This window comes from Hyaena hyaena, unplaced genomic scaffold, assembly GCF_003009895.1.
Source record: "Hyaena hyaena isolate Hyena2069 unplaced genomic scaffold, ASM300989v1 scaffold_303, whole genome shotgun sequence".
Taxonomy (NCBI): domain Eukaryota; kingdom Metazoa; phylum Chordata; class Mammalia; order Carnivora; family Hyaenidae; genus Hyaena; species Hyaena hyaena.
The window spans coordinates 1,406,726-1,425,382 of NW_024080934.1; the positions used below are offsets into that span (position 1 = coordinate 1,406,726).

At 40.0% G+C, this 18,657-nt stretch overlaps 1 protein-coding gene across 1 annotated transcript in view; it reads left to right on the forward strand.

Moving 5' to 3' along the window:
- The first annotated feature begins 11,282 nt into the window (after positions 1–11,282).
- The window catches only part of FGD4 (FYVE, RhoGEF and PH domain containing 4), a 217,208-nt gene continuing 209,833 nt past the window's right edge, over positions 11,283–18,657 (forward strand). The window contains exon 1 of the mRNA XM_039247667.1: positions 11,283–11,771. Within this exon, the coding sequence (XP_039103598.1) occupies positions 11,495–11,771 (277 nt within the window). The 5' untranslated portion in view covers positions 11,283–11,494. The remainder of the gene's footprint in view (positions 11,772–18,657) is intronic.

Here is an 18,657-nt window from a genome sequence, read left to right on the forward strand (position 1 = left end):
CATGTCTTTTTGAAATTTGTATTATATAGGTAGCATTAATGAGGGAGATATACAAAAAACAGTAAACAGAATAAAAATGTAAACATCAAAATATATTAGTGAAATTGTTATGGAAAAAGAAAAAAAGTCGAACCAGGCAAAGAGATTGTGCTGGGTTGGGGTGGGGAGAAAGTGAAACAGATCACAGTATTAAATGGAAGGGGGGGCGCAGGTGGGGCCTTATTAAAAAACGAAGATAAATACCCTGTTCACATCACGATTGCTTCAGTTTTTAAAGTTATCCTGTTCTTTGGATTTTTATATGTTATTATCCATCTAAAAACATCAACCACAATGAACATTAAGCAATAGCATCTTCAAAATCTAGCCTTTTAATATATTCTAATAAATTGGAGTGAGCATTAAAAAATCTGCATATATTTCATTTCATGACAATATTGACTTACAATCCCAATATTTATTTTACAAATAGGTACCATGCCTTTTTGAAGCTTTAGGACATGTCCATTTATGCTGCTCCAATAAAAATTTGAATCAGATAATTTTATTCAATAGGCTTACTGATAATTGTCAATTCTAATGTCAACTGACCCTATACATAATCCTTAAGATAACTCATGTTTTTCAATATATAGTCAGAGACTAAACTGTTCTTTCCTGTGTTAATTCCAACTCTCCCCTTGAATGACCCTTTCATCCAAAATAAAAGTAAGGGCATCTTTTAAAAATATACTTGTAGAGATGCCTGACTTCAGCTTAGGTAATGATCTCACAGTTCCTGGGTTTGAGCCCTGCATAGGGCTCTGCACTGACAGTGCAGAGCCTGCTTGGGACTCTCTCTCTCTCCCTTTCTCTGGCCTTCCCCTACTCGTGCTTTCTCTCTCCCTCAAAATAAACAAACAAATAAATAACAAAAATATAAGAAAATACTTGCACCCCCCCCCCCAAATACATTTGCACAAACTTTCTTCCTAATACAAAGGTAAGAAAGATATTGTCATGAAGTGCCTAGCTGGCTCAATCAATAGAACATGTGACTCTTGATCTTGGGGTTGTCAGTTCAAGCCCCATCCTGGGTATGGAGATAACTTAAAAATAAAATCTAAAAAAAAAAAAGATATTATCACATTGCTAAACTTTGCAATGGCTTGCTGTTGAGAATTACCATTTTTCTTAGATTTGCGTAGATTCAGACTTCAAGCCTGGCTATTTAATGAGAATTGGCAGAATATCATATATATTTTGAAGTCAGCCTTCTCTGTATTTTCATGAATAGTGCCCTAATTCTGGGTTATTTTATTAGAAAATAAGGTCCACGTTACTAAATATACTTATGAAATATGGAAAGAGCCTCATCAAATTACAAACCTAGGTAAGCATGCATACTTAATAAATATCAAACAAAGATGAAAATAAAATCCAACTTATGAAAATATCCTCTATTAAAAGTCTAATTATCTCCTGTGAAGGGTTCTTTAATGTCACTTCTTTCCAGCAGATGCATCAACAAAGCTTACTTGAATTCAAGTATTATTATGATAGTGTGACTTTAAACCAGTCAAAGACTATTCTTTAAAAGTGTGTTTTAGCTGGTAAATGGCTGTCTTTGAACTGGATGTTGACAACCTACAGTTATTGATCATGTCATTTAATTTCTACATCTAACGATTGATGGGGAAAAGAAGACATTTCAGAAGTATTCTTTAGGAACACATTATTATTGGGACATTCCTAAGTCCACATTGGAATATATTATGCACATTACTATATAGCTTCTATATATTTTTAAATGTATATACATTATATTTAAAGAATATTTTCTTGCTCAATATACTTCATTAGAACTTTGAAAGTGAGGTCAGCCTGGGGAAATGGAATAACGTCATGTTTCCTCATGTAACTTCATATTGTTGAAATAAAAATTAAATGAGTTCTAATGAGTTCGATATGTAGGCATCAACCTGTTTTGGTCTATGTTCTCTCTATAACAACATTGTACATGACCATTAAAACTGCAGTTTTCTCTTACCAACTTTTCAGTTACTACTAAAAACTCTTGTGCAGTCAATGAATATTTATTGACTACATATTACATGTTTCAGTGGAATCTTGAAACTTCCTTTAAGACTAACCAGTTGAGGGACGCCTGGGTGGCTCAGTCAGTAAAGTGTCTGACTTTGGCTCACCTCGTGATCCCACAGTTCATAGGTTCGAGCTCATGTCTGGCTCTGTGCTGACAGCTCAGAGCCTGGAGCCTGCTTCAGATTCTGTGTCTCCCTCTCTCTCTGCCCCTTCCTCACTCACTCTCTGTCTCTCAAAATAAAATAAAGACATAAAAATTTAAAAAAAATAAACATTAACATAAAAAAAGACTAACCAGATGAGCAAAATTATACCAATTACCAATTTAAAGCTGGAACATACGCTGAAGTAATGGCAATCTCCTGGTGTTTGCACCCTTGTACTGAACAAAATGGATGCTTCTAGAGCAGTCCTGTTATTTAGGACAAAAGAAAACAGCATAATACAGCCAAAACATTCACCAGAATACGTCTGATAAAGTCTGAAAACAAGCACAGGGAGCCTGATTGTCTATTTTCAGATGGAAACATTGTGCCCAAGGTATTGAACAAATTATGCAAGAACTGACTGTGTTCTTAAATATACTCTAGATCAGCAAAGACACAGGGTGATAATTGGCTGGGTAAGTGACGATCACACTAGTGAGGCTGAAGAGGCAGTGTCGTCACCTTTTAAGTTCAAGATCCTATTCTAAGCCAAGACTTGCTCCTTATACAGGGTAGAGCTTCTCTTTGATCTTAGATGGAAGTTACTTACAACCGGGAAATTTGGGAGAGAGCTGATTTCAGGATAAAAGCATTCATTTCCACTGGAATAAATCGGATTATTTTCCTTCAAATTGGTCCAGATAAGGTTCTGCCAACTCCATTCATGTATTTCCCAGATGTTTGTTTCTCTTTTCCTCATAATAGAAGCAATGCATGTCTGTTCTAGCAAATTCGCAAGATGTGGAAAAGTAGAAAAGAGACAATAAAACTCACCCGTAGTCATTTCTCAATAAAAACTGCTGATAACATTTTGGTGCCTTTCCTTGAATGATATTAAATATATAATTTTGAATCCTGCTTTTTTCTCTTAACATTTTATGGTGAAGTTTTTTCTAGATTATTATAAATTTTCAACTACGTCATATATAAGGCTGGTATAATATCCTATGGAATGAATAAACTACACTTTTTAAAATACTCTCCTACTTTTGGACATTTAAGTTGCTTTCAGACTTTTACTATTATATTTATATACTATTAGACTTTTACTATTATAGTTATATACTATTCCTATTATAAATAATGATAAGACTTACTATTATAGATAAGTATTACATTTTAATTATTAAATTTTAATAAAAATTATTAAAATCTTTATACAGATGTTCTTATCTAAAAATTGGACTCTTTTACTCTTTTTACTTTTATATTTATATACTTTTACTATTATAAATAATTGTTAAAGTTTAATAAATTTTAATAAGAATTATTAAAATTTTTTTACAGATATTGTTATCTAAATTTCTGACTCTTTACTTGGGATCCATTGCTTTAGAAGGAATTACTGTTAATAATGGTCATACATATTTTTCCTTTAATGCATTTTTCTTCAGTAAATCTCAAGGAGTATTTTATTATACAGAAGTCCCTGTGCAAGATGCTACAGAGGATACAAATATGAATTAAACAGCCTTCACCATCACCGAGCGTACAATCTAGAAAGGAAGACCAGACAAAAGTATACATAATTATAATAATTGAAGGAAAGTGATACATTCCATGAACAAAGGTTTTGATTTGCCCTTTGAAGACTCAAAATTCAGGAGTCTGTTTTCTCATGACAAGCTCAAATCTTCTTGCAAGAAAACATTTATTCCCTGCTTTAAAAAAGTATTTTTTAAAAATGTTTATTTATTTTTGAGAGAGAGAGAGAGACAGACAGACAGAGCACAAGCAGGGGAGAGACAGAGAGAGAGGAAGTCACAGAAGCTGAAGCAGGCTCCAGGCTCTGAGCTGTCAGCACAGAGCCCAGAGCAAAGCTTGAACTCAGGAACCATGAGAGCATGACCTGTGAGATCATGACCAGAGCTGAAGCTAGATGCTCAACAGACTAAACCACCCAGGCACGCCAAAATGTTTTTCTGATTGCCAATGTTCTCATTAAAATGTTGTGTCTACTTTGAGAAAAACTCAGTTGGATGTATTGCATAAATAATATCACTGAGTTCAGGTTTATAGTTTGTCTCTTTTTCATGAGAAATTTCAAGGCATTTTGAATATGGTTATTTTGTATTCTAATGATGCAGAGTTATGTGGGCAATTGCAAATGCTGATAGATGTGAGCCTTATAATAATTCAGTGGTGTCATTAGAGAAGGTGTAAATTTGCAATTATAGATTAGCACTCTCATCTTACAGCTGCACTATATCAACTTCTATTGACTTTGTTATGGTATATACAAGGGCGTAATATAGCAGAGCTTAAATGGCAGGTTTTGATAATACTTTAATAATTTTTCAAAATCAAATGAATATTTTATGTAGGTTTCTGCTTTTCATTATATCAGAGGCCAGAAAACTTTGTAAAGGATCAGAAAGTAAATGTTTTCAGACTTGCTGTCCGTCTCATCTGTGTCACAGCTACTTAACTCTGCTGTTGTAGCATGAAAGCAATCATAAACTGCTGACCAGTTTCAATAAAAATTTATTTATGGACACAGGAATTTGTATGTTACATAAATTTTATGTGTCAAACTATTATTATTTTGATTTTTCTCCACTGTTTAAAAACTTAAAAGCCATTGTTAGCCCATGGGCCATCCAAAAATAATCGGTAGGTGGGCTGCATTTGGTCCACAGGTCATAGTTTGCTGACTTGTTCCCTAGATTATCACATTCAAAAACAACAGATATATATATAGATAGAGGTAGAGATATATAGATATAACTCCTAAAATAAAACCTTTCTTTTTTAAAAAAAATTTTTTTAATATTTTTATTTATTTTGGAGAGAGAGAAAGAGACAGCGTGAGCAGGGGAGCAGGGTCAGAGAGAGAGGGAGACAGAATCCGAAGACAGGCTCCAGGCTCTGAGTTGTCAGTAAAGAGCTCAACATGGGGCTCGAACCCACGAACCGTGAGATCATGACCTGAGCCGAAGCCGGACACTCAACTGACTGAGCCACCCAGACGCCTCAAAACAAAACCTTTCTAACCGACAGTAATAAAAGATTAAATGCAAGGCTTTATAATTTCACAACTTTAAGTACTTTTCTTAAAATTTAGATAAACGATTTCCCTTGTATTAGTATGCTTTCGGCTACAGGTAACAAGAAAGCGTGACTAATGGCAGCTTCACTCTAAGGACGACTTATCACTTATGCAGGATTCAAGATGTAGGAAGTTTCAGTGCTGCTTGCAGAGCATATTGAACTCAGCGATGGCCTGGGCTCATTCCTGCATTCTGTTCTAGCCCCTCAGTAATCCCGCAACATTTCCCCTCCTGATCACAAGATGGCTACAGCAGCTCAGGACTTACATCTGTATCCTTATAAAACCACTTCTCTAAGCAGAAGGAGCCTGGAGGATATGGGCAGGGAATGGGTTCTTTTTGATAGGTTATTCTCTTACTGAGGAGGAAAGTTCTTCCCAGAAGCCACAGCAGATTTCCCCCTAACACCCAGTGTGCAGAACCAGACATATGATCTCCCCTTAAATAAACTGACAAAATAAACAGGATTACCATGATCATCTGACCCCATCCAGCTATTCCTTTGAAAGAACACAATTTATCTGCTATATTGCTGCCAACATTTAAATGACGTTGGGTTTTGTTAACAAGGAAAAGTAGGGATGACAGTTAAGAACACAACCAGGAATGTTGGCATATTCTTTTACTTTTGAATAATTTGTGAGGTGATATATATAAGGTGTATAAAACCAAGTTAACAGGAAAAACCACACTTTATTAAATGAGATATGGGGCTTTTGTAATAAATTTTCTAACTTCTTTATATATTCTGCCACTAATTCACTTTTGATCGATCCTGGAATATTTCAGCTCAAAGAATAAACTTCTTCCAGCAATAAGTACATAAAATATATACACACATACATAAAATATTTGAAAAAGGAAATTTATTTAAATCATGCACATGTAGGAAGCTTTAGAAGAAGTCTATCAGAATGTTATTTGGATTTATAAAAGTACAGAAAATGTATATACTCACAAATGAATGTTTATCATATTTCATCCATCTCAAGACACATTTTTTTTCTTTTTAACATCTCTGAAACTGCTTTGCATCTTACAATCACTGGCATCATACGATTGTTAAGGCTAGATAGCTCCTGATAAAATATATCATTGTGCATGTGTAAACTTGATCTTGGGGGGGGGGTTACTTGTAAAAATACATAACATGAAATTTACCATCTAAGCCATTTTAAGTGTACAGTATAGTAGTATTAACTATATGCACAGACACTAGAATTTTGTCCTTTTGCAAAACTAAAACTGTACCCATTGAACAGCAGCCCCAGCAACCACCATTCTACCTTCTAAGAATTTGGCTACTTTGGGGGTAACTGGGTAGCTCAGTTGGTTAAGCATCTGACTCTGACAGGCCATGATCTCGTGGTTTGTGCGTTCGAGACCTGCATCGGGCTCTGTGCTGACAGCTCAGAGCCTGGAGCCTGTTTCAGATTCTGTGACTCCCTCTCTGCCTCTGCCCCTCCTCTGCTCATGCTCATGCTCTGTCTCTGTCTCTCTCTCTCTCTCTCTCAAAAATAAGTATATTATTTAAAAAAAAAAAAGAATTTGGCTTTTTTTTTAAGTTTACTTATTTATTTTGATATAGAGAGAGCAAGCAGGGGAGGGGCAGAGAGAGGGAGAGAGAGAATCCCAAGCAGGCTCTACACTGTCAGAACAGAGCCTGATGTGAGGCTGAACTTATGAACTGTAAGCTCATGACCTGAACCGAAACCAAGAGTCGGATGCTTAAACAACTAAGCCACCTAAGTGCCCCAAAATTTGGCTACCTTAGATATCTCATGATCATTGAGTTTGTGCATTGTAGGCCTGCGTGTGGTGGGTTTAAAAGCATTTAAAATTTTTTCCAAGGAAACTTCACATAAAATAGAATCAAGACAAAATCTTAGAGTCTATACACAAAGGTACAGAAACAGAACAATGGCTGCAAATGCGCTATTAGTGACATGAGCAATGGCTGCAAATGTGATACTAGCAAATATTTGTTGGAGGAATGACTGTATTTCCATGTTTCCTTGCAAAATAATAAGAGTGTTTATGGGACTTAAGGAGTTACCTATAAGTAGGTAACTTATAGGTAACGAATACAGCTGTATTTGTTCTTCAGGTAAGCTAAACAATTTTCTATCACGTACAAAGCAATACAACTGGAAATAGGAGAAATTGTCAAATTCTTCAGAACAAATAAAAGAAATGTCACAGCAAGATTCACAGAATGGTCCTTAAAACATTTGTCACGGATTGCCCTTTAAGCCCTCTACTAGGCCGTGTCTTCACCTTTCCACTCTTCCTTAACATTGACTTCCTCTTGGAAATTTCTGGTAGGCCAGGTTCAAGCGGGGTGTCCCTCTCCTAATCTAATGGAACTATGGGCTCCATGAAATCAGGGACTGTATACTTTATAAAGTAACTGCTTTCTTTCTAGTTTCCAAGTGTTTAAAGAGATACAGGCTGGCCACTTCCTTTCAAAGAGCAATAGTGGTCGATTGAAGTACAAAGCCAAACTTGTACCATGACAGCTTCAGAGGACACTTTGAATTTCTGCATATCTTCTAAGAGGTGTGTATATATTTTTCCTTGCCAAGGAAAAATTAATTGTGTAATACCTGGACAAAATACAGATGTAAAAGTTAAATTAATGAAAATTAATTAACAATAATATATATGAAATTATTTATATATGATTGCATAATTTCTAACATGCGATTTCATACATATATGAAACTACTGAAATCTCCACTAGTATAAACTCAGTATATCATACTGTTTACTAATTTCCTGTTAAAATAAATGTGTTATCTTCTTCGATTAGGTCTTCATAAAATTATTTTCTGTATGTCATCCCCCTAATGCTACTACATAAAGTCAGCATGATTCATGCCTTTTAGTGACCTTTATTACTTTAATGACATTTCTATAAATTCCAACCCAGTGATAGGATCAAAGTAAATGACTAATAAATTTGTAATTCACTTACTGAGGAAATAACACAATTTATTATTAGAGTGGAGAGGTTTTATCCATCTCTTGCGAGATAAAAATAAGAATGAATTCATTGCAAAGCATTGATTTCTCATAAATTCTCGTTTTGGAAATTATGTCCTATCAGTCATGGAAGCAGCCTCTTGATTCATAATTTTTCTCCTGAGTGTTCTTTTTAGGCTTTATCTCACTTATTAGGGACTCGATCAGTTGGAGACTGATTAGACTGTTAACATTAAATTACATGTTTGTTTAAAATGTTTAAATTACAATTAAAAGATATTATCAATAAACACAAAATTTTTGCTACATTGGGAAATACAGATAAAATTTAAGGAACATGAATTAGTCTAGAGTCTTCCTATGCATTTTTGTAGTCTGACCTTACATGTTAATTCCTAGGAAAGAGGTGACTCTGGGCTGCCAGCTTTCTCCAGGAGCCCCACCCTGGTGGGCGTCGAGCCTCCACTGGCCCTTCTGCGTTCCGGCTGGCAGAGGGCTAGAGAATCTCCTGGTGAGCGTGCAGAAGCCCGGACTGGAGGTGACACATACCACTTCTGTACACAAAACTTTGAAGAATGTGGTTACATGGCTCCACCTAACTGCAAGAGGAGGTTTAAATCAGTCCCCTTGTGCGCCCAGGGAAAACGAGACAGGAGAGAGTTAGCATTCAGCACTGTCTCAGCCACAGAGCTGTGGTGTATAAGCACCTGTGAACTGTGCTCATCTCTGTGTGTCAGTATCCAGTGCAGTTCTCATTTGATATGTGCTAATTAGTGGCCAACTTCCTATTAGCTATATAGACCAATAAAACAGTACACAAAGACTTTATGTACAGGACGATGTTCAATATTTTGTTCTACTCTTACTTAGGATAACTTGAGATCAAATGAAGTTGTTTGACCCGCTCATTCCGTGTTGCAAAACTTAGCTATCAAATGCAAAGCCCCTTAGAAATGGTTTCTATCGGGGCGCCTGGGTGGCTCAGTGGGTCGGGCATCCGACTTTGGCTCAGGTCATGATCTCATGGTTCATGGGTCCGATCCCTACATCGGGCTCTATGCTCACAGATCAGAGCCTATTTCAGATTCTGTGTCTCCCTCTCTCTCTGCCCCTCCCCTGCTCATGCTCTGTCTCTCTCTGTCTCAAAAATAAATAAACATTAAAAAAACAAAAGAAATGGTTTCTATTAGAAAATAATAAGCAGTAGTAACACTGATAGAGGTAATGTCAGATGATAAATACATTATAAAACATTCCATGTGAAATACAGACATCCACTGATGTGAACTGACATTGTATTATTAGGCAGATGTGAACAGCTTTGAACCAAGAAATAGAAATATGTATACACAACTCAAAATATCCATGTAAGGAAGCATAAAACTGCTGCCCCAAATACCAGTGCAAAGATACCTTTTTGCCCCCAACAGGTGTGTTTACTGTAATTCTCTACAGAAAGAGTGAGCTTTCGGCAAAGAAAGCGTGTGTGTGTGTGTGTGTGTGTGTGTGTGTGTGTGTGTGTTGGGGAGGAGAGTTCATCAGTAACCAGTTCTCTAAAAAAGAAGATTGACAGCATCTTCTCACCTAAACAAAATAGGTTACTCTGAGCTAGGTTGCTAGTACAGTTGTATTGATTGCAGCACTACCTTTTTATGGAACCAAATACATTATGTTACAAATTTGTATTTCAATTATGGTTAACTCATGTATATGAAGTAAACCCTATTTCGGTATTAATTTATATTTGAAACTACTTGTTTAAATTATTCCCAGCACCATACGGCACAGTAGATAACAGTGTGATTACATCCCAAGAGAAACAATAATTAGGTGCAGTGTAGTGATACGGATGATAAATCCAAGAGGGGCAAAACCTCCTTTCAACAAGGTCTGAAAACTTAAAAATTAGGGGGTATTTTCTTCTCAGGGGGTATATTTACAGAAGTAGCAGCCAAGGAGACTGAGACAGCTGAACTGCCCTCCTTAAAGGTTTCTTGAGGAGGACTGGGTTATGGGCTACACTTCAGGGAGCTGGAGGGCACGGTAAGCGAGTGAAGGACCATTTGAATAAATGTGGAGTGGCTTCCAAGGTGGAAACCATGGCTGGGGAACTCTTCTCAGCTTGAGTTGGGGTCCTTGGAATGTTTTTTCCTCTCCTATCTCTGTGATTTTGGAACACAGGCTCTTCATTATTAGAGCGAGGAGTGAATTTTTAAATGCACGTGAACAAACCAATTTAAACATGTATTTAAATTTGCTCTTTAGCTGATGTGAAACAAAACAACCAATTGAATGGACTCTTCAGTGTATTATTAATAAAGTCCTAAGAGTGTTCATGGTGATGGAGGGTCTGCTGCTCTTCTGGAAACCTGCACCGTTTCCTTTCCTTCCACCCATCCCTTCATCTTCTCTGGTCTGACGCTTCTGATAAGACACTTTGATTCGGTGAGAAAAGGACAAGACATTAATGCATAAACTCGAGTAGGCATTCCAGTTCTGCAGCGCTATGTGACCCAGTGTACGCTCCGCTTTGGTCTCCTGATCTGAAACACTTAAGTCACTGGGTAGCTCTTCGACCATAAATACGATTCTTATCAAGGACTCAGCACAGCGGCTTGGAACGTCTGTGCGACCCTAGGCATGCGGGTATGATAGAATGGCGACGCCCTGGGCAGAGTTCAGAGTAGCTGCTGCCAATCTCCTCCTCCTTCTGGAGTCCGGCGCACGGCGGGCAGGTGAGCGCGGCTGGCCCCTTGAGCGCCCCAGGTGTGCGCGCGCGGCTCCTCGCGGCCAATGGGCGGGCCCGTCGCGCGCCGGGCGGGGCGGGGCCGTCCCGAGGAAGCCGGCTCGGGAACCGCGCCGCGGCCGCTCCAGTCTGCCCTGCGAGGCCTCGGCCGCTTCCCCGGGACGTACTCTCCCTGCGCTCCGCCCCCCGGGCCTGCGGGCGATTGGCTCCGGCCACTGGGTGGACGCAGCCCGGCGGGCCGCCGCGGTAGCGGAGTCAGGGGAGTGCGGGAGCCGCAGAGACCGAGGCGTTGCGGCTGCGGGAGGAGCCGGAGCCGAACTCTCGGCGCGGCCGCGAGCGTCCCGGGGACGCAGGGGAGGCGGCGCGCTCGGCAGGGGGCGCCGAGCAGCCCGCAGTCGCCCGTCTCGAGTCGCGCCGAGAGTGGCATGCAGGCGACGCCCGCCGGGGTCGGGTCACCCCGAAGGAGCAAGTCGAGCGCAGGCTCGCGGACGGACGAGGGCGGGAGAGGGCGCGGAGCTGCGAGCGACCCCCGCGCGATGAGCGACGACGGCGGCTACAACTTCAGGCGGGTGGCCATCCGGCGGAAGTCCAGTCCCTCCTACCTGCCGCCCGGGACCCCTCGGCCCTGGAGTAGGCCGTCGCCACACCTGGGACGGCCCGAGCCGGCCGCCTTCCGGAGCCAGGCGCCCGCAGACGGCGCAGGTGAGTGTCGCGCGGGGCAGAATCGGCGGGGGCGTTGCCGCGGGTGAAGGAGGCGTGTGCCCGGTCTCTCGGCTGCTAAAGAAGCCGGCTGACGGCAGTTTCCCGGACGCCTGAGCCTGGCCACCCACCTTTACCCATTTTGTCCCTTCCCCCAAAGGACCTTGGGCAGGACTCACAGAGGTCTGAGCGTGCCCTGGAGGTCGCTTATCAGGGAATTCCGGAAGTATAGGTATAACTCAAAAACAAAACAGCCACAAAAAGCCTAGCTGCGGAGTAACAAGACCGATTTTCTAGACCCTGACGTTTAAGTTTCTTCGCTAAATTCCTGCTCCGGCAGACCTCGTGAAGGACTCGTGAAATAAATTGAGGGGGCGGGGGGGGGGGAGGCTGATGTTCATCTTCGTCTTAGTCCGGTAGCCTGGCTATTGAGTAACCTGGGTCCGGCTATCCTGAGGGCTCCCGTTTTCGCTTTTGAAAACTACGCTTGACCTGGGGCGCCTGGGTGGCTCAGTCGGTTAAGCGTCCGACTTCGGCTCAGGTCAGATCTCACGGGTTGTGGGTTCGAGCCCCGCATCAGGCTCTGTGCTGACAGCTCAGAGCCTGGAGCCTGTTTCAGATTCTGTGTCTCCCTCCCTCTCTGCCCCTCCCCCACTCATGCTCTGTTTCTCTCTGTCTCAAATAAATTAACTATAAAAAAAAATTAAAAAAAAAACTACGCTTGACCTCCAGTCTAAATGTGAAAGTCTCTCTCATAAGGAAACCTGTTCCTAACATTAAGAAATGGAACTCTTATTGCTCGTTTTGTATAGCTAAATTCAGCCATCAGTAATGTGCTTTTTTGAGTTCTGAATTCTCATGTAATCTTAGTATTGGGGGGAATCCTAAAGATGATCTCTTCAAGCCCACTTATTTCTCTTCTCTCTTTAACGGCATTCCGTTCATCCGAGGGGAGGTTGAAACTATCTGAAAACCAGGGATTTTTTTTCTTGATTTGTAAAACTTTTTTTTACACCCCCCCCCTTTTTTGTTTTCCTTTCTTACAATACCGGAAATGTCTTGTGTGTAGACCAGTTATGAGGCAAAACCCTCATTTAGGTGGCAGAAATACAAATACTTTTATTCACTTTAATACGTTTTGATTAGGCAGAGCTGTCATGAGGGTTTGAATGTGATAAGTATTGGAGTTTTAAAATTTCTCTGTCTAGTCCTTGTCCTGAAGCTGTAGTAGTCATAGGATAGATACACATGATGCATGGTGAGTTACAAACGTATAGCCATGGTAGATAAGGGCAGAAACAGTGATGTGAAAAAAAAAATAGGTAGAAAAGTAACTGAATTATAGTGCTTTGTCTCAATTTCCTCATCTGCAAAATGAGGACACTGTTGAAATCATCTCTTCCAAATTTAGGTGTGATTCACTCTAAAATGAATGGAAGAATGTTTTCCTTCCCCCTGACCCCCCTTCCACTTTATGTACTTGAGAGGGAGAGAAAGCAGGAGGCAGGGAGGGTCGGAGAAAGAGAATCCCAAGTAGGCTCTTCGGGAGCCTGTCCAAGGGCTCAAATCCACCAAAGCGAGATCATGACCTGAGCTAAAGTCGGTGGTGGCTGACTGAGCCACCCAGGCACCCTGAGTATTTTCCTTTTTAAAGAAAATATATTTGCTCTGTTTTGAAGTTATTTATGAATTAATTTTTAAGTTGAGCTACCAAATTTCTTAGTCATCAGCTGTTTTCAGTCTAAGGGTAATAGAATCCAAGTTCTTTACATCATCATTTTACTTAAAATCACATGCTTAGTTTCAAACTTGGCTAGGTGAGCAAAAGATGAAGTGACTTCCTTAGGAGTGAATGGGATTGTGGCAGTCTATAAATCTTTCATACAATGCAGTTGTGCTTACAGAAGAAACAGGCCTTTTTTTTCTTTTTAAAATGATACGTAGGGTTTCCTGGATGGGTCAGTCAGTGGAGTGACTCTTGATCTCAGGGTTATAATTTCGAGTACCACATTGAGTGTAGAGATTACTTAAAAATAAAATCTTTTTTTTTTTTTTTTAAATGTTTATTTATTTATTTTTGAGGGAGAGAGAACAGGGGAGGGGCAGAGAGACAATCCCAAGCAGGCTCCACACAGAAGCTGATGTGGGTCTCTGTCCCAGGACTGTGAGGTAATAACCTGAACCAAACTCAAGAGTTAGACGCTTAACCAACTGAGCTACCCAAGCACCCCTAGAAGATATTTTTAAAAATAAAATCTTAAAAATGTAATAATAAAATGATATGTAGAACACAGCAATAACTTTTGTAGGTCGGTTATATTGTCTTAGTATGGTTTACAAGAACTCAAAGTTTTTGCTTTCAGGGTTGAAAACTGAAAAGTACTGTCTTCCTAGGTCAGATTGTTTCTCTTTACCATAATATATAGTATCCATTTGAGAATGCTCTGATATTTTGACAAGTAGCCTTAACTTATTGAGTGACCACACCCTAATGCAACTGGGTAGTGTAAAAACATTTTAGAAAGTGCTTCCTCCTTTGAATCAAATCTGCCTCCCTATTCAGTCTCATCCAATGATCATTATATAAGTAGGATCCTCTCGAAATCAAAAAGTAAACCAGGTTTAAATTTGCAGAAAGTTTCCATTGCTTTGCAGCACCTAGAAATGTATTTATATATGAAACCACGACATTTGGACCCATTCCATACACAGTGGACATTACTCATAATTGAAATGTTACTTTCCCTTTTAAAGAAGGAACAAAAACTGAGAGATCAAGAACTTAACAGAAAATTCAGTTTAGTGATATTGTGTTATATCTATATGATTGTGAAACCCCCTGTTTTTAGAGTTTGCTGATTTGGGGCCAAAAAACAAATGAAAATAAAGTCTACCAACTGCATCTTCTGAATATACCTGGAATATGTGTCTCCCGGTCTATGTGAAGCAGAGAGTTAAGATGATTAAGATACAGGCTTTGGAGGTCATATAGCACCCAAATTTTAATTCCTCCTTTATTATTAGCTATGTGAATTGGACCACATCTCTTAATTTCTCAGTTTCTTCATCTGGAAAATGGAGAGAACAGTACTTTATAAGATTATATAAGTAAATGGCACAAAACAAACATTCCAGATAGTATCATAACAAGGATTTTTTAAAAAAAACTTTTAACGTTTATTCATTTTTGAGAGAGTGTAAATAGGGGAGGGGCAGAGAGGGAGAGAGGCCCAGAATCGGAAGCAGGCTCCAGGCTCTGAGCTGTCAGCACAGACCCCATGTGGGGCTCAAACTCATGAACCATGAGATCATGCCCTGAGCTGAAGGTGGATGTTCAACCAATTGAGCCACCCAAATGCTTCGTCTGAAAGGAATGTTTTATAATCTATAAATACTTGTTGAATGAATGGATATCCTGCCCCTGCAGTGTTCATAATAGCAATTATTTAATGACTGCATTTTCTATACTAAGTGATATGCTATGTGAAACATGTATGTATGTGTATATATGTATATATATAAGTACGAATTTATCTTATAACAATCTTAATAGGTGGTGGTAAGCCCACTTTACAGCTGAAGAAATTGAAGCACAGAGAGTTTTACTAACTTGCTTGGAATCTTAAAATTGTACTTGGTTTGCTAGGATTCAAAATCAGATGTGCCTGGAGTCAAAGGCGATGGTCCTATGCACGGAACAGTAAGCATGTAATTCTGTTATGGAAAAAACATAAATTTAAAGGGATGTTTTACACATACACAAATGTTCTTTTTCTTTTTCCTGTTGTCCTAGGGACGCTCCTTTGTTTTCTTATTATCTTCACAATAAAAATAGATTTAGAAGCATATCTGTTGTAATTTATTCATCATTCAGGTGCTTTGTGGTGAAGGACTTTGCACACTGTATGATGTGCGAGCTTTCTATAAGTAGACTTTCTTTTTCCAGTTCTCATCACAACTAGAGTACTCAGATTTTCAGTACTTAACTCCAATACCCCGAGCACTTTTAGAGGACTGATTTCACCTTTGTTGTGTGAGGAAGGATGGAGATTTGAGTAACAGTGATGAGCACGTACTGTCTATTGAATGCTGTCTCTGAACCAGGATTCCATGTAGTTTTGCTTCCACTTCTTCTAACAATCCTGTAAGATAGGTTCTATTTTTTTTTTTTTTTTTTTTTTTGCAATTTCTCTCTCCTTGGTCTTTATTTTTTTTAAATTAAATTAAATTTTTTTTTACAAATAGTTTATTGTCAAATTAGTTTCCACATAACACCCAGTGCTCATCCCCACAAGTGCCCTCCTCCATGCCCATCCCCCCTCCCCCCCACATCCATCAGTCCTCAGTTTTTGTCAGCATTCAAGAGGCTCTCATGGTTTGCCTCTCTCCCTTTCCCCCACCATTTCCCCCCTTCTCCCCCATGTTCCTCAGTTAAGTTCCTCCTAATCCTCCTATATGTGCAAACATATGATATTTGTCCTTCTCTGCCTGACTTATTTCGCTCAGCATAACACCCTCAAGGTCCATCCATGTTGCTACACATGGCCAGATTTCATTATTTCTCATTGCCATGTAGTATTCCATGGTATAGATAAACCCCATCTTCTTTTTTTAAATTTTTATTTATTTCTAAGAGAGAGAGAGAGAGAGAGAGAGATAGCGTGAGCAGGGGAGGGTCAGAGAGAGAGGGAGACACAGACTCTGAAACAGGCTCCAGGCTCTGAGCTGGCAGTCAGCACAGAGCCCGACGCGGGGCTCGAACCCATGAACCGTGAGATCATGACCTAAGCAAAAGTCGGACGCTTAACTGACTAAGCCACCCAGGCGCCCCGATAAACCCCATCTTCTTGATCCATTCGTCCGTGGATGGACACTTAGCCTCTTTCCATGTTTTAGCTATTGTTGAGAGTGCTGCTATGAACATTGGGGTACGTGTGCTCCTATGCATCAGCATTTTTGTATCCCTTGGGTAAATTCCTAGCAGTGCTATTGCTGGGTCATAGGGGAGTTCTAGTGTTAGTTTCCTGAGGAACCTCCACACTGTTTTCCAGAGAGGCTGTACCAGTTTACATTCCCACCAACAGTGTAGGAGGGTGCCCGTTTCTCCACATCCTCGTCAGCATCTAGAGTTCTCTGATTTGCTCATTTTAGCCACTCTGACCGGCGTGAGGTGGTATCTCAGTGTGGTTTTGATTTGTATTTCCCTGATGAGGAGGGATGCTGAGCATCGTTTCATGTGTCTGTTGGCCATCTGGATGTCCTCTTTGGAGAAGTGTCTGTTCATATCTTCTGCCCATTTCTTCACTGGGTTGTTTGTTTTTCGGGTGTGGAGTTTGGTGAGTTCCTTATAGATTCTGGATATTAACCCTTTATCTGATATGTCATTTGCAACTAAGATAGGTTCTAGTATCATTTTCGAGAGAAAGATCAAGTTTCAGAAGGTCTTGACCATAACGCTGTACAACTAGCCTAATCTTTAGGAGCAGGATCTGACTGGGTCTTTGGTCTCAGTGCTCATACACTTGTAACTCTAGTTCTTGAAGGTTTCCCAGGGCTTTGAGAGGCAAAGTGCAATGCAGCACTGATGTGTTACATGTTAACACTACTCTTCTTTGTGATGTTCATAATGTATTTTACAATTAAAACAATGATCTGAACAAATATTTTAAAGATTTATAATAAAATGGTGGTGTACGTCAATGTTGTCAATGTTTCTTGAAGCTACTTACAGATGGACTTTGAACTGCGAAAGTCCTTAAGAGGGACAGGAACCTTGGATTTCCTTCCAAAAGCAGTTCAAGTGGTCCTTTGTCTCTTAACGAACAGCCATGCCAGCTTGTGAAGCTGAGGATATTCAGAGACTTATTCCACATTTACTTATTTACTTGCATTTCTCTTCTGCTGACAGATACTTGGGTTCATGGATCCAAATGATGACAGAAGAGGATGTGGGGCATTTGGGGAAGGGATTGGGAGTCTACCCAAAGTCACTACCTCTGGGCTTCCAGGGCCCTGGATTCATAGCTAGTATAGTCACAGTTGTACTGAAGTTCTTTTCTACATGCATGTGCTGAAAAGTTGTTTGAAAAAGACATCAAACATTATGCATTTAATTTTGTGAGTGTAGTGTGAGTGTAGTGTGAGATTCGCTAGATTTGGACAGGAGCCCAGAAGCCTGTACTTTTAAAAAAAGTACATTGGGGGTTGCCTGGGTGGCTCAGTTGGTTAAGCACCCAACTTTGGCTCAGGTCATGATCTCATGATTCTGTTTGTGGGTTCAAGCTGTGCATTGGGCTCTCTGCTGTCAGTGTAGAGCCCCCTTTGGATCCTCTGTCACTTACTCTCTCTGCCCCTCTCCCACTTTCACTCTCAAAAATGAAAAAAAAAAAAAGTACATCAGGACAGGGTGGGTGGCTCAGTTGGTTAAATGTCCAGCTCTTGATCTCAGCTCAAGTCATGATCTCACAACTCGTGGGACTGAGCCCCACATCAAGCTTCATGCTGACAACCTGGAGCCTGCTTGGATTCTCTCTCCCTCTCTCTCTCTCTCTCTCTCTCTCTCTCTCAAAATAAATAAGTAAACATTAAAAAGAAAAGTACATCAGGTTATTTTGATGATCTACTTGGTTTCCAAAGGTCCCCATACTGGCTGCATCGTAATTACTAGGAGTGCTAATTAAAAATTCCCAGCCACACCCTGGGTATAATGAGTCAGAATCCGCACGGATAGGCTAGAGAAGCGGTACTTTTTAATAAGTGCCTCAGATTATTCTAATGGGCAACCAGCTTTATGAACTACTGTGCATTTCCAAACATGGGTAAACCCTGCCTTTGGTCCTGAGCACAGGTCACCAAAATGAGCAGGTGCAAAGCAAAGAACGATCTAGAT